At 45.6% G+C, this 27,066-nt stretch overlaps 2 protein-coding genes across 4 annotated transcripts in view; one reads left to right on the top strand and one right to left on the bottom strand.

Annotated features, from left to right (window-relative positions):
- The window catches only part of REPS2 (RALBP1 associated Eps domain containing 2), a 216,437-nt gene that overhangs the window by 81,357 nt on the left and 108,014 nt on the right, over positions 1-27,066 (top strand). For 2 of the 3 annotated variants that reach the window (XM_075852974.1, XM_075852973.1), the window contains exon 3: positions 19,470-19,612. In XM_075852974.1, the coding sequence (XP_075709089.1) occupies positions 19,470-19,612 (143 nt within the window). Of the gene's footprint in view, positions 1-14,018; positions 14,162-19,469; positions 19,613-27,066 lie in introns of those variants that run through there. The other variant, XM_075852975.1, reaches the window with a different exon arrangement.
- Positions 8,104-12,715, bottom strand: LOC142742826 (cyclin-dependent kinase 5 activator 1-like). The gene is made up of 2 exons (XM_075852976.1): positions 12,569-12,715; positions 8,104-9,564 (listed from the first exon to the last, which is right to left on the bottom strand). Exon 2 carries the CDS (start codon positions 9,530-9,532, stop codon positions 8,786-8,788), a length of 747 nt encoding a protein of 248 aa, XP_075709091.1. The 5' UTR covers positions 9,533-9,564; positions 12,569-12,715; the 3' UTR covers positions 8,104-8,785.

Genomic DNA, 27,066 nt, shown 5'->3' with positions numbered 1-27,066 from the left:
AAGACGGTTCCTTAACGAGGCTCTGTCATCACATTATAAGTGCCCTATCTCCTACATAAGGAGATGGGCGCTATAATGTAGGTGACAGCAGTGTTTTTTATTTAAAAAACAATCTATTTTGACCACTTTATTAGTGTTTTTAGATTTGTGCTAATGAGTTGATTAATGCCCAAGTGGGCGTTTTTTTTTACTTTAGACCAAGTGGGCGTTGTACAGGGGAGTGTATAACGCTGACAAATCAGCATCATGCACTCCTCTCCATTCATTTACACAGCGCATAGGGATCCTGTTAGATCCTTATGTGCTGTCTTATACTAAGGCCGGATTCAGACGAACGTGTGCGTTTTGCGCACGCAAAAACAGCTGCGTTTTGCGTGCGCAAAAGGCACTTGACAGCTCCGTGTGCCCTGTTCATATGGATGTGCGGCTGCGTGCTTTTCGCGCAGCCGCCATCTTTAAGACACTCCGTTTGGATGTTTGTAAACAGAAAAGCACGTGGTGCTTTTCTGTGTACATTCATTCTTTTACTGCTGTTGCGCGAATAACGCGCGTCCCACGGAAGTGCTTCCGTGGGGTGCGCATGATTTTCACGCACCCATTTCAATGGGTGCGTAATGCGCGAAAAATGCTTAAATATAGAACATGTCGTGAGTTTTACGCAGCGGACTCACGCTGCGCAAAACTCACGGACTGTCTGCACTGCCCCATAGACTTGTATGAAAACCACGCGGGCTGCACGGACGCAAATCACGGTTTTCTGAATCCGGCCTAACACATTAACAATACTGAAGTGTTTAGACAGTGAATAGACATTCCACGGGATGTCTATTCACAATCTCTGCACTTCGTTACTCTGTCTGTGGTAGTTACAGCAGAGGACGTGTAATCTCGCGAGATTATGCGGTAAATGACAGGTTACAACGAGATCACGCTTCCTCTGCTCTAACTACCATAGAAACAGTAACGAAGTGCAGAGATTGTGAATAGACATCCCGTGGAATGTCTGTTCACTGTCTAAACACTTCAGTATTGTTAATGTGTTAGTATAAGACAGCACATAAGGATCTAACAGGATCCCTATGCGCTGTGTAAATGAATGTAGAGGAGTGCATGATGCTGTTTGGTCAGCGTCATACACTCCCCTGTACAACGCCCACTTGGGCATTATGCAACTCATTAGCATAAATCTAAAATCGCTAATAAAGTGGTAAAAATAGATTGTTTATTTTAAATAAAAAGCACTGCTGTCACCTACATTATAGCGCCGATCTCCTTATGTAGGAGATAGGGCACTTATAATGTGGTGACAGAGCCTTTCTAAGACCTTGCATTGATTACAGAGAATTGAATAAAATCACAATCAAGAACCGCTATCCTCTCCCACTTATCTCTGAATTGTTGGAGAGGCTTTCCTCGGCTAAGATCTGGGTGCGTACAATTTAATCCGAATACGACCAGGTGATGAATGGAAAATTGCTTTTCGAACCAGATATGGACACTGAATAATTGGTAATGCCTTTCGGTCTGTGCAATGCCCCTGCAACGTTCCAACATTTCATTAATGACATTTTTAGGGATTTAGTGGACCAATTTGTTGTCATTTATCTTGATGACATATTAGTTTTCTCAAATTCCCTAGAAGAGCATCAAGATCAGGTTCGAACTGTGCTAGAGCATCTTCAGAAACATCAACTACAGTGAAGGAAATAAGTATTTGATCCTTTGCTGATGTTGTAAGTTTGCCCACTGTCAAAGACATGAACAGTCTAGAATTTTTAGGCTAGGTTAATTTTACCAGTGAGAGATAGATTATATAAAAAAAAACAAACAGAAAATCACATAGTCAAAATTATATATATTTATTTGCATTGTGCACAGAGAAATGAGTATTTGATCCCCTACCAACCATTAAGAGTTCAGCCTCCTCCAGACCAGTTACACACTCCAAATCAACTTGGTGCCTGCATTAAAGACAGCTGTCTTAAATGGTCACCTGTATAAAAGACTCCTGTCCACAGACTCAATTAATCAGTCTGACTCTAACCTCTACAACATGGGCAAGACCAAAGAGCTTTCTAAGGATGTCAGGGACAAGATCATAGACCTGCACAAGGCTGGAATGGGCTACAAAACCATAAGTAAGAAGCTGGGTGAGAAGGAGACAACTGTTGGTGCAATAGTAAGAAAATGGAAGACATACAAAATGACTGTCAATTGACATCGATCTGGGGCTCCATGCAAAATCTCACCTCGTGGGGTATCCTTGATCCTGAGGAAGGCGAGAGCTCAGCCGAAAACTACACGGGGGGAACTTGTTAATGATCTCAAGGCAGCTGGGACCACAGTTACCAAGAAAACCATTGGTAACACATTACGCCGTAATGGATTAAAATCCTGCAGTGCCCGCAAGGTCCCCCTGCTCAAGAAGGCACATGTACAGGCCCGTCTGAAGTTTGCAAATGAACATCTGGATGATTCTGAGAGTGATTGGGAGAAGGTGCTGTGGTCAGATGAGACTAAAATTGAGCTCTTTGGCATTAACTCAACTCGCCGTGTTTGGAGGAAGAGAAATGCTGCCGATGACCCAAAGAACACCATCCCCACTGTCAAGCATGGAGGTGGAAACATTATGTTTTGGGGGTGTTTCTCTGTTAAGGGCACAGGACTACTTCACCGCATCAATGGGAGAATGGATGGAGCCATGTACCGTCAACCTCCTTCCCTCCACCAGGACATTAAAAATGGCTGGTGGCTGGGTCTTCCAGCACGACAATGACCAGAAACATACAGCCAAGGCAACAAAGGAGTGGCTCAAAAAGAAGCACATTAAGGTCATGGAGTGGCCTAGCCAGTCTCCAGACCTTAATCCCATCGAAAACTTATGGAGGGAGCTGAAGATCCGAGTTGCCAAGCGACAGCCTCGAAATCTTAATGATTTACAGATGATCTGCAAAGAGGAGTGGGCCAAAATTCCATCTAACGTGTGCAAACCTCATCATCAACTACAAAAAACGTCTGACTGCTGTGCTTGCCAAAAAGGGTTTTGCCACCAAGTATTAAGTCTTGTTTGCCAAAGGGATCAAATACTTATTTCTCTGTGCACAATGCAAATAAATATATATAATTTTGACTATGTGATTTTCTGTTTTTTTTTTTTATATATAATCTATCTATCACTGGTAAAATTAACCTAGCCTAAAAATTCTAGACTGTTCATGTCTTTGACAGTGGGCAAACTTACAAAATCAGCAAGGGATCAAATGCTTATTTCCTTTACTGTATGCATTCACTTGGAAAAGTGTGAATTCCATCAGACACAAGTTCTGTTCCTGGGCTATATAATTTCACCTCAAGGTTTACAAATGGATCCCAGCAAGGTTCAGGCTGTAATAGAATGGCCAATTCCTAGAAACGTTAAGGAGGTTCAGAGGTTCATAGGATTTGCCAACTTCTATAGACGCTTAATTAAAGACTTTTCCAAGATTTCTTCTCCAATCACTCAATTAACTAAGAAGGGATCATCCTTTATTTGGTCCCCAGAAGCTGAGAAGGCTTTTTCTGCATTGAAGATGAGGTTTACAATAGCCCCCATATTTATTTATCCTGATCCATGGCTCCCTTTTATCATCGAAGCAGATGCCTCAGATTCTGCTGTGGGAGCAATATTGTCGCAGAGAGTGGGAGAAAAAAATGTTATTACACCCATGTGCTTTCTTCTCTCGTCACATGACTGCCCCAGAAAGGAACTATGACGTGGGAAATAAATAACTGTTGGCCATCATAAGTGCCTTTGCTGAGTGGAGACATCTGTTGGAGGGTGCTGAACATCAAATAATTGTACTCGCAGACCATCGGAATTTTGAATTTGTCAGGTCTGCAAAGAGACTCTCACCCCGACAAGCCAGATGGAGTATATTTTTAAATCGATTCAATTTTCTTATTTCCTACAGACTCGGAATGGCAAGGCTGATGCTCTATCTAGAGCATATATCAAGGATTTACCCCAGGTTGGGACAGAAGAAACAATCCTCCCCAAGTCAATTGTTTTGGGAGCTGTTGGTACTGATGAGCTGTTGTCTGACATCAAGGATGGTTATGGAACAGATCCAACCCTTATAAATCCCCCAGTGGACTTGCATTTGTCCTATCGGAATAATTTATGGAAGTATGACCATCGTTTGTATGTACCAGCAACAACATGATTGAAAGTTTTGCAATTTGTTCATGATTCCAAACCGGCAGGTCACAAGTTTTCCAAAGACCCATGAGTTACTGTCTAGATATTTCTGGTATCCAAAATACAGGGAGGATGTTAAAAGATCTGTATCGTCCTGCAGTATTTGTGCACAGTGTAAGACTCCCCGTACCTCACCGCTTGGACTTTAGCAACCCTTGCCTATGCCCTCTCTTCCATGGGGTTCGATCTCAATGGATTTTATTGTGGATTTACCTCTGTCTAAGGGCATGACTACGATCTTAGTAGTTGTAGATAGACTCACAAATATGGCTCATTTTGTGCCCTGTCATGGACTTCCTTCTGCAAAGGAGACCACAGAGTTAATGATTAGGGAGGTGTTTAGACTGCATGGCGTTCCTGATGATGTAGTGTCTGATCAGGGAGTGCAATTCACTTCACGCTTTTGGAAGTAATTTTGTTCTGCTCTCAATATCCATATTAATTTATCGACTGCTTTCCATCCGCAATTCAATGGTCAAACAGAACATACTAATCAGTCACTGGAACAATATCTTCATTGTTATATTTGCCATCTGCAGGATGATTGGGTTGACGTTCTACCAACAGCCGAGTTCTCCTACAATAACTCCCAACACATCCACAAGACAAAGTCCCTTCTATGCCAATTTGGGCTATCATCCAAGTCTCCTTCCTAATTTCCCAAGAGATTCTTCCATTCCCACTGTAACTGCTAGATTGGAGTTGCTACTAGATAACCTCAAGATACTAAAGAAGACATTACATCATGCCCAGGACACCTATAAAAAGACTGCAGACAAGCATCGTAAAGCTGTACCAGTGTTTAAGGTTGGCGACAAGGTCTGGTTCTCTACACGAAATTTGAAAGTGAGTGTGCCTACCGCTAAACTAGGTAAAGGATTTGTGGGTCCCTTTAAAATTTTGATACAGGTCAGTCCAGTTGCTTTCCGACTTGAGCTTCCAGACTCCATAAAGGTTCACCCAGTATTCCATGTCTCTCTACTTAAACTAATGAATCCAAATTCATTTCCTGGTCGTATTCCATCTCCCCCTGATTCGGTTCAGGTTAACGAACATGAAGAATTCCTTGTGGAGAAGATTCTGGATTCACGTATCTTTCGAAATCGGCTTCAATATTTGATACAATGGCAGGGTTATGGCACAGAAGACAATTCATGGGAACCAGAAGAAAACATCCATGCTCCTCGGTTGTTGAGAGAATTCCACCAAAGATACCCTGAGAAACCTAGCCAGGTACCGTCCAGAGGATGCCATTGAGAGAGGGAATACTGTTAGGAATATCATCAGCCATTACCACCTCCAGCCACAAGAGGCCACTATAACCCATTGAACTTGCCCTTTTCCAAGATGGCCAGTTTTACCTCAGAAGAATCCATCTTGGTTCCTGTTTCCTGTTTGGGCCTATAAATAGGTACTTCCTGAATATAGCCTTTGCTTGAGTATCTGTTTGCTCTGCTCCTGCTGCCTTGCACTTGCTCCTGTTGGAATATTTACCTACTTGTGTACCGACCCGGCTTCATCTGACTACCTGCTTGTGCACCGACCCGGCTTCATCTGACTACCTGCTTGTGCACCGACCCGGCTTCATCTGACTACCTGCTTGTGTACCGACCCGGCTTCATCTGATTACCTGCTTGTGTACCGACCTGGCTTCATCTGACGACCTGCTATATCTGTATGTTTGCTCTTCAGCTAAAAGGACCCAGCTTAATACACCAGTATCATGACAACTATCCTCTTCAGTCGTCCTACCAGAGGATCCTACCCAGATTGACCGAGCCAAATTGTCTACCCTGGGGAGACAACGCAGACGCACTTCTGGACTTTGCCTGTATTGCGACCTCGGAGGCCATATTGTGCGTTTGTGTCCCGAGAGGCAAAAGACATCCCAGTGCCTAGGATTGGTTGGAGAAACAACCCTCCGGGGAGGACTTTTGTTCGGTTGGCAGACAGGAGAAGAATTCTCAGCTGGGGACACAGCTCTAAACTGGCTGGGCACGCTGGTGTTCGTAAGACCCGAGACCTGATTACTCGTCACTTCTGGTGGCCCATGCTACCCAAATATGTTGTGGACTTTGTCTCTTCCTGCACGGTGTGTACTTCTAAAAAGGCTACTCACTCCAAGCCTGCCGGCCTGCTCCAACCTCTGCCTGTACCCAATGTCCCCTGGCAGCACATTGTGATGGACTTTGTCACAGACCTTCCTCCCTGAGAATGATGCAACACTGTCTGGGTGGTGGTGGACCGGTTTTCGAAGATGGCACATTTTATCCCGCTGACCGGCCTACCTTCTGCTCCCCAGCTGGCAAGTCTCTTCATTCAGCACATCTTCCGTTTGCATGGCTTGCCCCTTCACATCGTGTCTGATTGGGGGGGTTCAATTTACCTCAAAATTCTAGAGAGCCCTCTGTAAACTCCTGGATGTGAGATTGGACTTTTCCTCAGCCTATCACCCCCAGTCCGATGGGCAAGTCAAGATGATTTACCAGATCATGGAAAAATTATCTCCGCCACTTCATCTCCTTACAGCATGATAACTGGTTATAGCTTCTTCCATGGGCCGAGTTCCTGTACAACAACCACACAAGTGAGTCCACCACTTCCACTCCATTCTACATTGTGTACAGTCAACATCCTAGAGTCCCTCTTCCTGTGTCTGCTACATCTCAGGTACCTGCTGCTGACTGCATTTGGGGACTTTCTGCAAATATGGCAACAGACCCGGTCCTCTATTTTGCTGGCAGTCGATCGCATGAAGCCAAAAGCGGATATAAAGAGAAGGAGCCGCCTCAGTATCTTCCAGGTACCAAAGTCTGGCTGTCCTCACGAAACATTTGTTTAAAGGTTCCTTCATACAAGTTTGCTCCCAGGTTCTTCGGACCTTTTGAGATATTGCAACAGATAAACCCTGTCTCCTATAAGCTTCGGCTGCCTCCTACCCTCAAAATCCCCAACTCCTTTCATGTGTCCCTCTGAAGCCTGTGGTCCTGAAACACTTCAGTAAGACTCCGAGACCCACAATTGGTCCCAGCGGTTCATCTGATGTGTTTGTGGTGAGGGAGATCCTGGACTGCAAAAGGGTAGGAGGAAGGACTTTCTATTTGGTGGACTAGAGTGGCTATGGTCCTGAGGAGAGGTCCTGGGAGCCGGAAGAGAACCTCAGTGTGCCCCTGCTCTCATTAAGGAGTTCCTCTCTCCCTCTGGTCCCAAGAAGAGGGGGCGTAAGAGGGGGGGCACTGTAGCGTCCATGGCCGTGGACGGTCGGGTTTACTCACCCCCCAGGGGCAGCAGCCATGAATCTGTGAGTGCTGGCACGCTCATGCCTGGCCTTAAAGGGCCAGCCCGCACACAAATGGAATCATCATTATCAACTGCCCATGATTCTTTGGACTATAAAAATTGCCATGCCCTTCTGATCCTTGCCTGAGCGTTGTTAGTTTATCCCATGTCAGTTTTGCAAATGTTGTCCCGTTCCTGTTGTTACTCATGCCCTGTTACCTGTATCATGTATCCCGTGCTGTGTTCTTGTTCCTGAGCCTGTTGGTGTTGGAGTCGTGTTCCACTGCACCTGCTGTCATCTGCCACGTCCAGTGTCTCCTGCGAATGGAAGCAGAACTCCAAGAATATCGCTCAATAAAAATCTTTTATGCACCCAGTGTTCACATTAGCAGTGTTTCACCTTCTCAATTAGGGCATTTTCAAGCTTGAGAATGCCCTCATTGAGAGGGTGCAACATTGCTATTGTGCATAAAAGAGTTTTATTGACCGATATACTTGGAGCGCTGCTTTAATCCGTAGTTTTGAAGTAGTGTAAAGAAGGTGAAGTAGTCATTTACCTTGAAGCTATCACCCACCTGAGAAGGCTTTCTCATTGTGCTGCTTTATTTCTCTGCATTTTTTTAATCACATGCTTGTATATAATGAGTTACGGCTGGTGGGGGACCGTGAACAGGAGTTGATAATCCATTTAAAACTTCACCTTGCTCTTTAACAATAATAAATGCATCTACTGAGGGCATGTGGCTCAGCGGATGTCCCAGCGTCTCCTTAGTGATTCTGCGCATACACCCAGGCTCAAGCTTTCAGCTACACTTGTGCCTTACATTATTACGGCTATCTAATAGGACAAAAAAGGACAAACCCACTTGTCACGTGGGCTTGAGGGTGGGGGGAGTAGTGCAAAATGTAAAACCTCGGCCTTGAGTCCCACTGCATGTAAGGCAAAGAGACTGTTCTACAGAAGTGCGTAGTCATGGACTTCTTCACTGAGACTGATCCTTGCTGATAGAGACCGGCGCTGGGAGTGTAAATTACATTTGAGAGCTCTGTTGTTGGCCGATTACATGTCACTTCCTGGCAGTTTGTAGAGATGATGGATCGAGGAGGAGGTTTTAGTTCTTTAGGAGCTACCACAAACTGAAGCTTCGTTTCCCATTGGAGTGGTGTCTATTTTTGACGGAATATTGTTCAATGATATAAAGTGTCGTTTGATCCGTGTGAACTTTCCCCTCTGGCCATCATTCCAGGTAGTGCACTCATCAGAAGATTTTAGTTTGCTTGTCTTCCTTCAGCTCTAAGGCTCACAAACATCTGACTGTAATACTTTGGGTCAGTATTGAGACGCATCATCTTTGAGCTCATGTGTGCAATGATGGACAGACATTGGTACCAAAAGGTCTCCTTTCTGCCGTCTACAAGGAAGGGACCTAGTGGGTAGGAGATCTGGTGTCCCATATAGCAATATGACACATACAAGCATGTTAACAAGGTTGCCTTTAGTTCTTTCTCACTTCTTATCTCGGAAGAAATGACATCTCGGCAAAGCATGTACAAGAACACCACAGTGCCTGATGTTAAAAATCCTTGGCCCTGCCATCCTTGAAGGAGAAGATGTCTGTCTATGCTTGTTATCCACTCTACTATATCTATTGGGGAAAGGTGATACAGCTGGAAGCATCTCCGGCACAGAAAGTCCGCTAAACATTTTAGGATCTTCTTGGTGTATGTGTGTAGTATGATGCGCTGTGGAACATTAAATATTTGTTGCTCTTGAGTGGACACTTGATCTTTGAGGACTGGATATTCTGAGTCCATCTTGACGCTTGGTGGCTTAGTAGTTGTCAGAGTCTCCTTCAGATCAGGACTGATGACTGGAGTAATACTATACTTGCAACTGTTACTTGGTTCATGGTGGTGTTTTCCGTTCTTTGTTTTCTGTGTGTCTTCATGGCGGGTCACTCTCACTTTGCTCTTTACATCGGGAACCAGCTTGCAGCAGCTGAAAGCTTTCCCCATGATTATTGAAGTCTAGATTCTGGATTTTATTTCTGTAGATGAAGTTACAACAGATGATTATTTCATAGTTATGAAAAAACACATTACAATATTTAACAAAAAGTAGAGAAAAAAAAAAAAGTAACCTTTCATTAGAACAAGTCTATGCCTCTGGGCAGCTCAGCCTTAAAATTTGCCTGCTCTCATGGGTCATGGGTATATGCAGTGTGCTGTAAATATGCACAAATGATGTCAAATTTATTGAAGTGGCACAAGCGGGATTATAAATTTGTTGCAACTTGCTAGTCACCCTTTTATTCCTTATGCCAACAGTACGACACACACTTTTCTTAGCCACATCCTTTTTTCTAGACTGCTTTAATACGGTTTAAGCAGTATAGACGCGAAAAGTGTCTAAAACAATTAGATTTAGTGTGTCATGTGTTCCATTTTGTTGGCAAACATCAAACAACTTTGTTAGGAAATCTCACCCATTGTAATTCACAATTAATGTTTATTATTAATTGGGGTTGGCTAGTCTTAAAAAATGTATGGCCTATCCTCAGTATAGGCCATCAATATCTGATTGGTGGAGGGCCAAATCTTGGCACCCTCGCCAATCAGCTGTTTTGAAGGGGCCGCGGTGTTTGTACGAGCGCTGCTTTCCCTTCATTCTTTATTTGCTTGTACTGTAAATCACCGACACACATGTAGCAGCGGTTCACAGTATTACAGTGAATGGGAGAAGGCTGTAATACTGTAAACCGTCGCTATAAGTGTGTCGGCAATTCACAGTACGAGCAGTGACAGGAATGAAGAGGAAGCAGAGCTCGTACGAGCGCCAGGGCCCCTTCAAAACAGCTGATCGTTAGGGATACCAAGAGTCGGACCCTGACCAATCAGATGTTGATAGCCTATGTTGAGGATAGGCCATCAATTTCTTATGACTGGACAACCACTTTAAGGTATATATGCAAATATATTTTCAATGATGGCATTGATTCCTCATGTTTAAAATCCATGTAAATGCTGCTGAGTTTTTTTCGTAAGTGGTGGGGCTGGTGGGGCATGCGCCTTGAGTGCTAAGTACCAAGGGGTCATTTTCAGGTAATAATATAGTTTTACCCTAAAAGAAAATCTTTAATTGAGATCGTCATTGTCTACCGTAAATTCTTATACATTACGTGTCTTTTTTAGGGTAATTGGATCAGGGCTAGTTCTACGACAATGATTGGTCAGGAGGAGCCGTTTTTTGGGGGTATTTTACGTGCAATTTTTATTTGGTTTGTTTGTTTTTTTACTTTTATTTTGTTATAATTATGGTATATCGCTAAGAAGTCACGTTTCGCCGTCAGCTTTCTCAAGGGGTACCCCCTGACGGCGAAACGTGCGTCTGGGGCGGTCAGTGTGGAGTGTTCCTGCGTGCTTCCTATCATGCAGTCCATGGGTTTGTGCAATATCCTTTATTTATAAAGCATGGTCTTTGTTTTGGGTGCAACTTGGAGCTTTAGCTGTATACTCTTATATGCATGCACAATTGTGTGCTCTTCTGTTAGGTACTAAATATATTTATGTGCTTCTGTTGTCCAAATACTTGATCTATATGATTATCTTTTCTATAGATATCTGCATTTGTTACCACATCACAGGATGTTTATAGTATGGTAGCATATATATTGGATTATTCACGCAGCTCCTCCATACTCTCCTTTTTAACTGTGTGCTATATTGTTTTTATATTTTGATGGCCAATGTGTTATGTATATTTCAATAAAGTTTATTTTATATTGTCATGGTACATGACTTGTGCTATGTGTGTTTCATTATCTGGATATACTAGTAGTCTTCACAGTCTGGTATAGGTATTGATATTTGCTTTATAATTTGTGTGGACGCATTATTGTTTGGCGTATGCCAATGGTCTATACTCGTATAGGTATTCATCATGTATTATGGATAGCTGTGAAATTCTAAATACATTATTTCTAGTGGTTGCTGGCATCATTTTTAGCGCATTGATCCACTTATCATTATTTAGTGTATCCACCACCCTATTCCATGTAATGAAACTCTTCTTCACCTTATCTTCTGTATCACTACAATTTAGCATAGAATATATTTTTGCCGCCACCTTTTCTCTAGTTACAGAGTGTATTAAGAAATCAAATAGTTTGTGGTTATACAATCTGAATTCTCTCTTCCCATATTGTGACCTAATATCATATTGTACTTGTACGTACTGTAAAAAGTGTATATCTAACACCCCATATTCTCCCATAATCTTCTCAAAAGACTTAACCACCCTATTATTAAACCAGTGCATCATAAATGTAGCCCCCTTATCATTCCAAAACTTAACCCCTTGTAGAATTTCAGTGTCTGTAAATGTATCACCCCAAACTGGGGTAAAAGGTAAATAGCCTTTAATCCCTAGTGTTTTATCCCTCACCCTGTCCCATATTCTCTGAATCATTCCCCCAGTAATATTACTCCCCAATCGTGAGAGAATATTTGCTTCCATGCACATCACCATGCATATTTTTTTTCCCTATTTAAAGATTCGACTGCCTTTACACCATTCAGTAACCCTTTATCATAATCCACCAATTGTGCTGGTTGGGTTGTAAAGTAATAGAGCTGAAAGTTGGATATTTTAACCACCCCCTTCTCATATGGCAATTTCAATATCGATAGTAAAATTCTAGATCTTTTACCACCCCAAATCAGATCGATTATAATTCCATTAATAGTTCTAAAGTATTTACCGGAAATCCATACTGGACAGTTTTGTAAGACGGGAACAATAGGAAGTGTATGACGCTGATTGGTCACTGATCGGTCAGCGTCATACACACTCCTCTGTACAACGCCCAGTTGGTAAAAACTAAAAACACTCCCAGTAGTCTATTAAGAAATGAATTAGCATAAATCTAAAATTGCTCATAACTTGCTAAAACAAATGATCGTTTTTCAAAATAAAAACCACTGTTGTTATCTACATTACAGCGCCGATCAGATTATAATGTGGTGATAGAGCCTCTTTAAATATATAGATACCTTATCCAGCAACCCTTTATTCTGTAGTAGACCAGGAGGTCCTCTCTTCTGGTTCAGAAGATTGTGAAATGTATATTCTCTAAAAGTAGTAAGACAATAGAGATAACATGGACACTGCACACTGAGAAGCGTGAAGTGTTAGGTAAATCTGCGGTGAATCACTTGGATCTAGATGTCAGTGTTCTAGAACAATGTATGTCACAATGGCAAAGGATATTTACTGGTTACTATGACAATGCCAACCTTGCTGTAGAGTTTCTATTAAAGGGGCAGTGCAGGATTAGAAAAACATTGCTGCTCTCTTGTAAAAACAGTGCCACTCCAGTCCACAGATTGTGTGAGGTATTGCAGCTCAGCCGGTGAACTGCAATGCCAGACACAACCCATGGACATGCGTGGTGTTGTTTCCGATAGAAAGCAGTCACTTTTTTCTAATTCTATGCAACCCATTTAAGATTCATTAGAAGGTTTGTGTCAAGGATGACCCGTGTCCGTCTGCCTTATTAGGGCTTTTGAACATGATAGAAAGTAATTTCCGCTTTATGGGCCAGAGCAGAGAGATGCTAACAAACAACAGCTCTTCCTCTTAATGATTCCAGCTGTCTATGTATTACATGGTCGGACATCAGTGTTGGGCTGGGATGATTCCCCAGTAGATGTTTAGGGCCGCCACGTTTTACTGGCTACACATTTGAAAAAATCCTCCATATCTAGTAGATGTGCCGCACGCTAGGCAGGTCTAGAACACACCTCTGACGCAGCCTGCCAGAGAGGAGCAGGAGAGCGTGCCACTGCATGTGAGTGACTTGCTTATGTATCCCAAAGGAGCAGGAGGACATAGGAGACAAACAGGAGATCGAGGGCCCTGGCCGATGAGAAATGTAAAAGACTGAGCGCTGCTCAGCCTGTTGCCCCCATTATCCAGGGCCTTCAAGATTTAATGATTGGCCGACAGCAATGTTCTGGATAGAGGGGGAATTTATACTTTAAGGTGGGTCAGACTGACTCTTGAAAGCTCTATGGGGGGAAATTATACTGCAAGAGGCGGTCTGACTGCTGAGAGCTTCATGGGGGATTATACTGCAAGGTGGAGTCTAACTGCGGAGGGCTCTATGGAGGGAAATAATTCTGCAAGGGGAGTCTGACTGACTGCGAAGGGCTCTATGGAAGGAATTATACTGTAGTGGTGGTCTAACTGCTTTGAGCTATATGAGGGGATTATCCTGTAAGCGCAGGGCCGCCATCAGGGGGGGACTGGGGGTACTGCAGTGAGGGGCCCGGGCATAAATTTTAAAAAAAGGGGCCCGCACTCTGCCGCTGGAATTAATATACTCACGGCAGTGTGACTCTTACGATTTCATTTCGGTGAAAGGAACAGGTCCCATCACGAAGGAGTGGCCCGTTCATTACATCAGAATAAAATCGTAAGGGCCCGCTGGAGAGTGACATGTGCCTGCCCCTCCTCCTCCGCAACAGTGTGACAGCGTGTGGGGAGGAGACAAGGGGTGGAGACATCACAGCAGCGGGAGTTATGAGCTCAGCCTCGGAGGATACGTCCAGCAGCAGCAGTCGTCGTCTTCTTCTTCAGACACAGTGAGTACTGAGTTATGTCTGTGTCAGGCTGCTGCCCGGAGCCTCCTGAAAAGATCTCCTCCTGCCCCCATAGAAAGTAAATATCTTACCCACCTCTGTATTATGTTAACACCGCAGCATAGGATTATATCAGCTCTACGGCTCTTATCTCCCGTCCTGTGTAACATGTGCAATAAACCTGTCTTCTCCCTCTGTTTACACAGGACAGCAGAAAAGAGCCGTCGTGGAGCTGATAGTGATACAATCCTATGCTGCAGTGTGAACCAATACAGACGTGGGGAAGATTTATGCTTTCTATGGGGAGGGGGTAGAGGGAGATGATAACGGGGGCAGGGAGATGATAATGGGGGCAGGGAGATGATAATAGGGCAGGGAGATGATAATGGGGGCAGGGAGATGATAATGGGGCAGGGAGATGATAATGGGGGCAGGGAGATGATAATGGGGGCAGGGAGATGATAATGGGGGCAGCGAGATGATAATGGGGGCAGATAGATGATAATGGGGGCAGGGAGATGATAATGGGGGCAGGGAGATGATAATTGGGCAGGGAGATGATAATGGGGCAGGGAGATGATAATGGGGGCAGGGAGATGATAATGGGGGCAGGGAGATGATAATGGGGGCAGGGAGATGATAATGGGGCAGGGAGATGATAATGGGGCAGGGAGATGATAATGGGGGCAGGGAGATGATAATGGGGGCAGGGAGATGATAATGGGGGCAGGGAGACGATAATGGGGCAGGGAGATGATAATGGGGGCAGCGAGATGATAATGGGGCAGTGAGATGGCATTGGGTAAGGAGGGAAATGATGCTAGAGTGGGAAGGAGATAATAATGGAGGGAGGATGGCACTTGAGTAGGGATGCACGATGCATCAAAACTTCGATACGGTTTCGATACCGTGCACCCCCAAACGGTTCAATACCGTTATTTCATGTATTTCGATACTGAGCTGTGCGGCCGCACAGCTCAATATTGTAATACATGAATGTATGAGAGCGGAGCTGCGGCTGTGTAACACAGTCACGGCCCTGCTCCGGAGTCCTGACATGTGCGCGCCGCCAGGATTATGTGATGCGGCCAGCGCTGCACTAATGAGCGGCGGCACTGAAAACAGAACATGGCGGGCGCACTACAAAACACCCCCACATGTTCTGTCTTCAGTGCCTGAACCGCCGCTCATTAGTGCAGCGCCGCCCGCATAACCTCGTGCTAACCTCGTGCGGGGCGGGGCAATGGTTGTATTACACAGCCGCAGTCCCACTCTATAAAGGCAGAGATCAAAGAAACCTCTCATCTCTGTCGCTATTCCCCTGAATGCTGCGATCACAGCTGACTGCAGCATTCAGGGGAAAATAAGAAGGGGGGATGCCCCTTGGATCACGTCACAGGAATCCCTGTGACGCGATTGAGGGACATACCATATATGGGCAGACAGCCCAAGGTCCAATGAAGGACCCCAGGGCTGTCTTACCATATTTCCTGTTAGGGCATACTCAGGTCTGTCCTAACAACTGCCTGTGTACTATGCGTATATAGATATATACCAGTACATTAAAGTTTCAAAAAGAAAGTAAAAACATAAAGTAATGTTAAATTTAAAAAAAATACACATACACCTTTTTTACAAAACACATTAAAATAAGTCTCAATACATAAAATATACACATTCAGTATTGGCGCGGCTGTAATAACCTGCACAACAATTTTTTTGCATCATTTATGATGTGTACGTTGTAAAAAATAAAATAAAAACTTCTTTCACTTATTAATGTGAGGCACGAGGTATTATGAATTTTGAACCTCCATGTGCCTCACATTAATAGTAATTAACCCCATCATGTACCTTACACATTAACCCTTTATAATTGAGGAACATGATGGGGTTAATTACTATTAATGTGAGGCACATGGAGGTTAAATTTACCATCACACCTCGCGCCTCACATAAGAAATGGAAGAACTGTTTTGTTTTTTTATTACTGTTGGCAAAGTATCGCTTTGTTATCGAAATCGCAATACTACACAAAGCATCGGTACCGAAGTCCAAATTCTGGTATCGTGACATCCCTCCACTGGAGGAGGCATTATACAATGGGGGGGGGGGGGTAATAATTGGGTGAAAAGTGATGATATCTGAAGGGAGGGGAGAAATTATACATGGGGAGGGGTAGAGGAAGGAGAGAGTATACCTGGGTAGGGGGAGAAAGCTTATACCGGAGGCATAGTTAGCAACAGTCCTGAATTTGCAGGGACTGTCCTGAATCTAAAGAGGCAGTTCCGGCAAATTACTGTCCCAGACGTGTCTCAGCCACTGCCATATTCAATTGTATCTGCGTCCACAGGATGCAGATACAATTGAATACTATGGCAGAGCAGGAAAGTATCAGCTTCCTGCTCTGCCATTCACCCATCCAGGAGCGAAATCCCCGGCCAGAGAGTTGCCGACACTCTGGTCGGGGATTCCTCTCCTAGAGGTAGCCCCTGAGGTCACTGTCCATATATGGACAGTGAGGTCAGGGTCTCCTCCTGGACTGGAATCCCCTGTAGAGAGTGCCACACACTCCCCTGTAGTCAGCGCCGAACATACCCCCTGTAGATAGCGCCACACACACACACCCCTGTAGATAGTGTCACACACTGCCCCCTGTAGATAGCACCACACAATCCCATGTAGATAGCGCCACACAATCCCATGTAGATAGCGCCACACCCACCCTGTAGATAGCGCCACACACCCCCCCTGTAGATAGCGCCTCACCCACCCCTGCAGATAGCGCCACACACAGCCCCCTGTAGATAGCGCTACACACAGATAACGTGTGTGCAGCGTGTGAAGAGAATGCAAAAGCATCATCCAGACATGCCCGTGGCGGTGGGAGATCTTAGGGACTACATTTTGGTGAGTGACTCTGCTGTGTATAGGGCTTCAGTGCAATGATTTTTGTTTATATTGCCCTCCTACACCCTGACAGATTCTACATACACACACACACACATACACACACACTCACTTTCCCTTTTTGCCCCCCACAGAGCCGCTGTCTCTTGTCTCTTCCTTGTCACTCCACAGAGCCCCTGTGAGGTTGCGTCTCCCCCCTGGCTACCACTGCTACCTTCAGTTCTCCCAGCCCTGGGACTTAGTTTCTCCCCTTTGCCCTCCGACACCCACCTCCTGTCTCTGCCCTGCTCCTCCAAAGAGTTTTATTTTTAATGTGCCCTACCTCCCGCCCCTTTACATTTCACCCCCCCCTCCTAATAACGAGGGGGGCGGGGGCCCAGACTCATTGGCAGTATGGGGCCCAGAAATTCCTGATGGCAGCCCTGTGTAAGCGGGTTCTGTCTGAGAGCTCTATGTGGATATTAGGCCATGTTCTGACGTGGCAGAATTTTTCCGCTGCAAATGTTGGTGCAGATTGGGGGCAATTACGCAACGAATCTGCAGCAACATTTGCATATTTGACAGGCAATTCAGACATTACAAAAAAAAACAGCGGACTTGCCACAAGTTTCAGTTTTTGCTTTGCAAAGGCTGAAATCCACAGTGAAATTCCACTGCTTCAACATATTGAGCATGCTGCAGAGGGGAAATTCTGCCCCACAGCCTAATTTCCGCACAGTTATTTTCCGCAACGTCTGTACTAAGTTTCCTAAAAATGTATAGAAACAAATGTAAAAAACGACTGCTTCAGATTTCCACTGCGGACTGTCCACAGCGGAATTCAACAGCAATTCCGCCACTTCTGTACAAGGCCTCATACTGCAAAGGGGACTCTGACTGCTGAGAGATGTATGGGGGGAATTATACTGTAAGAGAGGGTCTGACAGCTGAAGGCTCTATTGGGATTATACGGCATGGGGTGGCTGATTGCTGAGGGCTATATGGGGGATTATATTGCAAGGGGGGCCTGAAAATGCTGAGGGCTCCATTGGGGATTATATTGCTAGGCGGGGTCTGACTGCGGAGGGCTGCACGGGGGGATTATAATGCAAGGGGGTCTCACTGCTGAGGGCTCTGTGGGGTCAAGAGTTAAAGATGTTTAAGGGGTATTCTTATCCCAGATATTTATAGCATGTCTACAGGATATGCCATAAATGTCTGATAGATTTGTGTCCTAATTCTGGGACTCGCACCTATCTTGAGAGCGAGGGTCCGCCGACCCAGTCCCCTGGCTGCCGAATCCAGACGTAGACTGTGTGGACAGGTAGCCGGGCTTACATAAACAGCATAGCTCGCTGTCCTACGCTATTTCCGTAACTCTCAGAGAAATGAATTGGAGTTACAGAAACAGCGTAGCAGTTCCAGAAACAGTGCAGCTTGCCGTGCAACGCTGTATCCGTAACTCCAATTTATTGCTATGGTTGTTACGGAAACAGAATAGCACAGCGAGTTACACTTTTTACGTAACCCGCACCAATCTCAAGATAGGTTTGTGGATGTGCCATAAATGTCTGAGATAGGAATACCCCTTTAAGAATGGGCCGCCACTGATGGACCAGTGCTGTGTGTTTGCCCCTCAAGCCAGCGCCTGTCGGCCGTTCATTTGAATGACCACATGTAAAACTGCCTAGCCCCTACATCTGCCGCTGCAGAGAAAATGTACAGCTGACACGAACTTCCCTTCGCAAATTTAGCTGTTTGCTGGGGGTGAGAAACCGTACCTACAGAAGTCAGCTGATTGCAGCAGAAGGGTTAAAGCTTATGTTTCAATCAGAAATGAAAAAATTCAATCTGTTATTTACCTACACTTGCTATCGGAATTACTGCATGGCCTAAAAACTGAATAGTTCTCAACCACATAGTGTGAATGGGATTTTTACAAAGTTCATCCACAACTATGTAAAATCTTTCTGTGAAGATAGAAATGTATCAGAGTAGGTGATAAATGTGTGATCGATCCACCACTGAGACTCTCTCACTAGAGTCCTCCTACGTCTGTTCCTCCTCACCACACGACCACGGTGAAGAGGAGTTTGAATTGAGTCGAGCATGCACACTGTCACTCCTCTCAAGTTCTATGGTGCTGCCGAAAAACCCTTTTATAGTCAGAATATGATTGATATAAAATGATATAGTAAAGGCTTTCTACCAGGAGTGAATTACAGTCTGCATTACATGAGATAGCTCTAGTCATCTGCACGCTAGGTAGGTGAGAATTTCAACTGTACTTCTTGACAGCTTGCCATGTCGGAATCTTGGTATTCTTTAGTTAAATAAGTAATGAGAACGTGAATGATTAATGAATGCCGTAGACTGGAATGTACTCACCATCACAAACTTTCTCATTTGCGCTCATTTACAGAATTACCACTTGCGTGTTTCCTTTCAATGAAACTTGACAATTTAAAGTATGGGATGCAATCAGTGTGCATAGACGGACCACTATCAAAACATACTGCCAGTGAGAAAGGGTCGCTCCGTTCCTCAGGTGAAGGGGAATCTAAGGTGAGGAAATGCAGACAAATTCCATACAGCCTTTTAATTATGAATACCGTGCCCTGAAAATCCATGATAATATAATATAACATGAGCAGCAGTGTACAAATTTCAATTATAATTCCACTTGTTTTTAGGGTATATTCACATGCCACAGATTTGTTGCTGACTTAAAGACAGTGCAAAACATCTGAATGGGATTGTTTCTGCAGCAGTTCCGCAAACCCTATTCAGATGAATGGGACGGTCGTGGAAATTTCTGCAACAAATCTGCCATGTGTGGCCATACCCTAAGTATATGTTCACATGCAGATTCACAAACAACTGAGAATTACGGAGCTGTTTTCAGAGAAAACAGCCTCTGATATTCAGCGGTTTTCGAAGCTGAAAATGTTTTTTCAGTCGTTTTTTGGAGTAGTTTTTGGAGCTGTTTTTCCATTGACACAAGACATGCTCCTCCTTTGTTTTTTTTAAACAGCAGAGTAAAATAATGCCCTGTCTAAACAAAACACAGTTTTTCCCATTGAATTCAATGGGCAGATGTTTGTAGGCGTTCAGCTACCATTTTTTCAGGTGTATTTCGGGGCGAAATACGCCTGAAAACACAGAGTGCGAACATTCCATTATAGGTATGGTTGTAGCTGTAGAAAAGTAAATCCTAAAATAAGAACAGTATGTTGTAGGATGCATTATGCATATGATCTTCTCATCTAATGGCACCACAATGGTTGTATTTATTATACAGAAAACAGCATGATACTCCTATACCAGTTCTCCTCGGCCTGTGACTCTCCAGCTTTAGCTGTCAAGAAATGATGGAGGTTGTACTTTTGCAACAGCTGGACAGCCACAGATTGGGGAACACTGCGCTATACTGATGCAGAAATGTACTTCACATGTTATTTTTATTGCCAATATTGGTAACAGGACTACACACAGCCTCCAAAAACCTTGTTCACACTTGTTGACAACAGCAATACAAACAAACCAATACAAGCCAGCACAATAAGGAGGGAATTTATCAAGATTGTCATTTTCTACGCCAGTCTTAAAAGAAAGAAAGTTGGTGCAAGATGCAATACTTTTTAAGAGGCGAGCCCCTCTAAAATAAATGTGTCACATCTTTCAGCCATCCATGCACTGCAAATAGGGCGCAATGACTGCGTCCATGCCCCATCTATTCTCCCTCCCTATAGGCCATAAAATAAAAAAGAAGCACACTTACCTCACCACTCCTCTTCTCCCCTCCGTGTCCCCCCCAAGCTCCCTCAGCATGCTGCGCGGCTCATACAAGGATCTGTCACCGAGCAGCGGCAGGGCCTATTATGCAACATCAACATCATCAGTGCTGCATCATATACAACGTCCACATTTTTTTATTATTATTTTTTAATTGTGCGATAGGAGGTCGTAGGGGCAGTCTTATGGGTGGCAAGATACGGGGCCTGGCATGGGCCTCTACCTGACTATTCCCCATAGAATGAAATCTATGCTAGCTAGGAGCTGGGATCGTTTTCCACTACAATTTGTAACGGCTGCCGCACCGTCTTCCCCAAGGCCTCTGCTCCGGTTCCTGCGCCCTCCATTACCTCATGTTCATCCCGAGCTCCACTTACCAGATCCGGATGCTCTGCTAGCCCTGGGCGGCGTCGGGTAAATGCATCCCTTACCTCCCTCCGCGGCCGTCATCCTCGATGTGCGGCTGCAGTCACTAGAGGGCACGTGCGCTGATTCGTTCTGTCTTGAAGGGCCCTGGTTCTCTGTTTCCTTCCCTTCTGCCTTTGTCTGGATTTCCCTTTGTTGACCTCTGCCTGAACTTGACTATCCTTGCCTGCCGCCTGCCTTGACCTATTGCTATCCATACCTGATACAACGTCTGCTGCCTGTCCTGACTTCTGCCTACCATCTGACCCCCTCTACCCGCTGTGCCAAGCGTTGCCTGGGTTCCAAGCACCATCTCCCAGACGACACAGAGGATCCACAAACAAACCGGTGAGAACCGTTATAGTTTGAACAAGCCATGGATCCCCTTGAAACAGCCTTGCCTGACACGGCTGATATGGCTCAGGAGCTTTCTAGACAACGAGTCCGCCAAGATCAGTTTTTTCAGCTACTGCAAAATGTGTCTACTCGTTTGAACGAACTAGCGCCTCCGGCGCCTCCGATACAGCCACAACCACAGCAAGCCCCTGTCTACAGTCCTGGACTACATTTACCTGCGTCTGCCCGCTATGAGGGAGACCCCAAGACCTGCATGGGATTTTTTTTTCTTATTCAAAATTTTTTATTGAGTTTCAAAACACAAAATTACACAACATAGTGGAGGGAAGGCCTCCACACCATAAATGGAACCGACAAACAAGGTCAGTGGACCAAATCAAAAACAAATCAGAACAACAACAAAAAAGAGAAATCAATCAATAATGTGCATCACATCTCAATAGGAAGGACACTGCGCAGTATACAACAGTAGCATGGAGAATTCTTACAGCAAAACATCAGGAGGCACAGTGAGGCCACTTAATTCAAACAGAGAGGGAGCGGCACATTACCCTAGACAGGGGAAGAGAAAGTATAGAAAAAGGTCCCAAGAGGGGGAGGAGTAGGGGGGAGGGGAGAGGACAAGGGGATCCTGGACTCCGATTCTGGGGTATTCTGGGTGAAAAAACATCAGCCAGCAAGCGTCACAGTACATTTCACAAGAGCATAGGCCAACTCAGGTTACAGCCGTGAGGTAGGAAGGAGAAGAAAGAAACACTATCCAAGGAGACCACGTAGTTGTGTATTTTACCACAGCTGCCGGAGAGTGAGCCACCAGGTGTTCCATTCGCTGTATCGCGGCAACTTCCCGAAACCACTCATCTAATGTTGGGGGTATTGCCGTTTTCCACCTGCGCGGGATCACTGACTTTGCTGCCTGAAGGAGATGTCTAACTAGTGAGCTTTTATAAACTTGTATTGGCATCGGGAACATGAATAAAAGAGCTGCTTCCGGAGAGTTGGGGACAGAGACTCCAGTAACCTCCAATATCAATTTAAGTACCGCATCCCAAAAACTCCTCAACAAGGGGCAACTCCACCAAACATGAGACATACAACCTCCTACATCACCACAACGCCAACAATTGTCAGGCATAGATGGATACCATTTATGAAGCGCAGCCGGGACCCGGTACCATCTAGATACTATTTTGTAGCTAGTTTCTTGGGCCCTAGTGGCTATAGATGCTTTTTGTGAGAGGGAGAAACATCGCTTCCATTGTGCGTCAGTAAATGTAGTATGCAATTCTCTCTCCCAGGCCCCGCAGAAGGAGGGGAGTTGTTGGGAACGCTGTGAAAGGAGTAACTTATATATCGTGGATATGATATGGGTAGGGGGCTGGGTGGAGACACATAGGCGCTCAAAGTCCGTCAACAACCGGTGAAGATGTGCGCGTCGCTTAACCGCTCCATAAAAGTGCTTTAACTGGGCATATTCATATATACGGCGAGTGGAGGGCACAGCATCGGGGCAGATGGATGTTAGAGCGAGAAGAGAGGAAGCGGAGAGGACCTGGGCAAAATACATGGGATTGGTGGACGGCCTGCCTAGGAAGGAGCGACCAGCCTTACCAGCAGGAAAGGCTGGATTATCTGTGATAGGAGTTAAAGGACCCAGGGGGTCTATAAGCGTACTTCCAGGTCCTAAGGACCTCAATACCAGAAGGGTATGATGGACCACAAAGGAGGTTTGAGTCGGTCTGTTCCCGGGCAGGGTCCACGGCAGGGATGATAGGGTACTGGGACATAGTTGTTGAGCCAAACGGACCCATAGTTTTGATTCACGGTTATGAAAAAAATCTAAAACACGTGCGTGAGTTGATGCTAGATAGTAGAGCCTACAATCCGGCAGACCAACCCCACCCGTACCCCTGGAGCGAGTCAGAAGAGCCCGGCTCAGACGTGGGCGACCAGTCGGCCAAACGAAGGAGCCGAAGCATCGCTGAAGCCGCAACCAATAGAAGGATGGGATAGAGATGGGGATCGTCTGCAGGAGATAAAGCAAGCGGGGGAGGAGCGACATCTTAATAATATTGATACGGCCAAACCAGGAAAATTCAGTCTTATGCCAGGAATTAAGATCAGTGCGAAACTTGGCAAGTAGGGGGATATAATTATTTGTAAACAGTTGTGTAAGGTCACCACTTATACGGGCACCCAAATATGTAATACCTCTGGAGGGCCAGGAAAAGGGGAAATTACTTTGGAGAAGCGACACTAACGGGCCCGGGAGAGAAACATTTAGCGCTTCCGACTTAGAGAAATTGATTTTGAAATTAGACCATGTTCCAAAACGGGACAACTCGGACATCAATGAAGGAAGAGAGACATGAGGATCTGTGAGATAGACCAATAGGTCATCAGCAAATGCCGAGCACTTGTATTCCATCCCTCCAATATTAATACCCTTAATATCCGTGTTGCTCCGAATGGAGGCCATGAGGTGTTCCATAACCAGAACATATAACAGGGGGGATAGGGGACAACCCTGTCTCGTGCCATTGTAAATAGGGAAAGGTGCCGAGAGGGAGCCATTTATTTTTATTTGGGCCGAAGGCGTACGATACAATGCCATTATTTTTGCCAAGAGAGAGGGTCCTATTCCCACATGCCGAAGGGTTTGGTAAAGGGCAGGCCACGATATTCTGTCAAACGCCTTTTCAGCATCTAGGGACAGGATCATGAGCGGGATGTGGTTAGTCTGGGCGTGGTGGATAATATCTAGAGTTTTAAGGGTGTTATCACGGGCCTCCCGACCAGGCACAAAGCCCACCTGATCCGGGTGGATTAGATCAGGCAGGTAGTTATTTAGTCTATTGGCGAGCAATTTGGCGTAAATTTTCAGGTCTACATTGAGCAAGGAGATGGGACGATAACTGGAGCAGAGTTGAGGATCCTTACCCGGCTTAGGGATAACCGTGACATGAGCCAAGGTGGAGCTAGGAGGAAACCGGACCTCCGGGGAGATAGAATTAAAAGCTGGCAGTAAAAACGGTAACAACCGGTCAGCCAACACCTTGTAAAACTTGGCAGTGTAGCCATCCGGGCCAGGACTCTTTCCCCCAGGAAGATCGGTTATAACCGCAAGGAGCTCCGGGGAGGTGAAGTCCTTATCAAGTTCCTCAGCTATCTCCCTAGACAACGGTGTGAAGGGAGAAGAGAAAGAATCCCCGTCTGGCGGATGAGAGTGGGTAGGGGTGGGAGAGTCAAGGTTGTAAAGATTAGAGAAAAAGGTATGGAAGCAATCCGCTATCTCTGGGGTCGTGTGAACCACCTGGCCAGAAGGAGCTTTAGTATTTGGGATGTGTGATTGGGCAATCTTAGTTTTTAAAGCTCTGGCCAACATGCGTCCGCTCTTATTGCCAAACTTGTAGAATTTACTGCGACAGACTTGGAGAGCGCGCTGCTGGGCAGAGTCCAACAGCCGTCTGGCGTCCTGTCGGGCAACCTGTAACTCCCGTAAAATCGGAAGAGACAACGCACGCTTGTGGGCCAGTTCAAGAGCGCTAATTTTTTGGAGCGCAATTTTAAGGGAGTGGGCCCTTTCTCTTTTAAGGCGCGCTCCGGGGGCTAAGACCCCCCTGAGAACACATTTAAGGGCTTCCCAACGCACCAAGGGGGACGTGTCATCCTGAGCGTGATCAAGTGTGAAATATTCCACCGTTTGAAGTAAATCATCATGGCACATCCCATCCAGGAGCAGGGACTCATTCAGTCTCCAAGTCCAGGAGCCTTTAGTGATGAAGGGGAGATGTAAGGTACAGTATACCGGGGCATGATCAGACCACAGGATACTGCCAATGGACGTAGAGGCTACCCAGGGGAGAGCATGTTGCTGGATGAAAATGTAATCCAAGCGACTGTAGGTGCCATGCGGATGGGAGTAGAAACTATAATCCCTATCAGTGGGGTGTTGTAGGCGCCATGCATCACAAAGTTGAAGCTGTAGGAGAGCACGCCTCGCCCGTCTAATAGCACCGTATGCAACACTAGAGCGACCAGTAGAATTATCCACCGTCGGATCCAGAGTAAGGTTAAAGTCTCCGCACAGCACCACAGTCCCCCGGACCACTGGAAGGGCGGCTTCTATAAGTTGGAGAACGAAGGGCACCTGACCCTGATTGGGAGCATAAGCGTTAATCACCGTGAATTCCCTCCCACCAATATTAAGCACTAAGATGATGTATCTTGCGTCGGGACCGACAACCAGATTAACAACCTGATGGGGGAGGGACTTGTGGAGGGCTATGGCAACTCCACACGATCTGGAGAGGGGATTATTACTGAAATGCCACGTAGTGTAATGTTTGTGCTTGATAGTAGGGGTATGTCCCTCCTTAAAGTGTGTTTCCTGGAAGCATGCAATGTGTACCTTACGCTTGTGTAGATGGTGTAGAATTTGCGCCCGCTTTTCAGGAACATTCAGCCCCTTCACATTGAAGGAGGCAATAGTAAGGTCAGCCATGGGTGCAGACTAAGCGGCTCGCTGAAATATGCCGGCTAACGCACGAGGGATCGGAGTCCAGGATCGCCAGGAGGGAGGCAGAGGAGGGAAACAAGCTAGGAGTAAAGAACAGAGCATTAGAGAAAAACACAGACATAAAATCAAACAAAAAAGGCAGTAAGAAAACAACTGCCGCACCAGCTAAGCGCACAATTGCGGTAGACCAAAAATTCGGTCCAAAACCTACAGGGGGAAGGTGACAACTACGCATAAGAGTTATCCGCACTCCCCAGCGTACCATATTATAAGTATTGACAGCTTAACATCATTGCACACTTTAAATAATGAGCGAGAGGAAGACATTGGAAGGCATCTGAAGGTAATACTCAAAACCACAGGCATTCTTGAAAACCGACAGCAAGTAAATACGTAAAAGGAAGGATTCCAGGGGTGTGAAATCCGGGTCATCACGCCGAACGGGCGGTCTCCGTGGGTGGAGTAGGGTCCCGTTCTTGTCGGCGTCTAGATCTTCTGCGGGGTCCTCGTGGAGGGCGACCCTCTGCCACAGATAGAGGCCCAGGGAGCGGGCGTCTCCCTCTCGATCCTCCGCCAGCAGAGGATAACAATGAGGGACACTCTGGTAACGCAACATGAGGAAGGTTCAAGTCCCGCAAGAAACTAGGCAAGTCGGTCGGGGATCGCACGGTATAGGTACGGCCATCCTGTCTGACCATCAGGGCAAACGGGAAGCCCCACCTGTAAATGATGTCCCGGTTTCGGAGCACCTCCAGCAGGGGCTTGAGAGCAGCACTTTGCGCCAGCGTATGTCGAGATAAATCCGGCAAAATACGTAACTGCGTGCCTTGATGGAGAATGATGGGCTGCCGCCTGATTTTTTGCAGGATAGAGTCCTTGATTGCGTAAAAATGGATTCGGCAGATGACATCCCTCGGCCGAGGATCATCAGCACTTACAGGGC

This window comes from Rhinoderma darwinii, chromosome 2 (genome assembly GCF_050947455.1).
Source record: "Rhinoderma darwinii isolate aRhiDar2 chromosome 2, aRhiDar2.hap1, whole genome shotgun sequence".
NCBI lineage: Eukaryota > Metazoa > Chordata > Amphibia > Anura > Rhinodermatidae > Rhinoderma > Rhinoderma darwinii.
The sequence above is the reverse complement of the archived record's forward strand: the minus strand, read 5'-3'. Positions and strand labels throughout refer to the sequence as shown.

Bases quoted from the DNA above. Each gene is read 5' to 3' on its own strand.
- LOC142742826 (XM_075852976.1), bottom strand. From the start codon at position 9,532: ATGGGGAAAGCTTTCAGCTGCTGCAAGCTGGTTCCCGATGTAAAGAGC.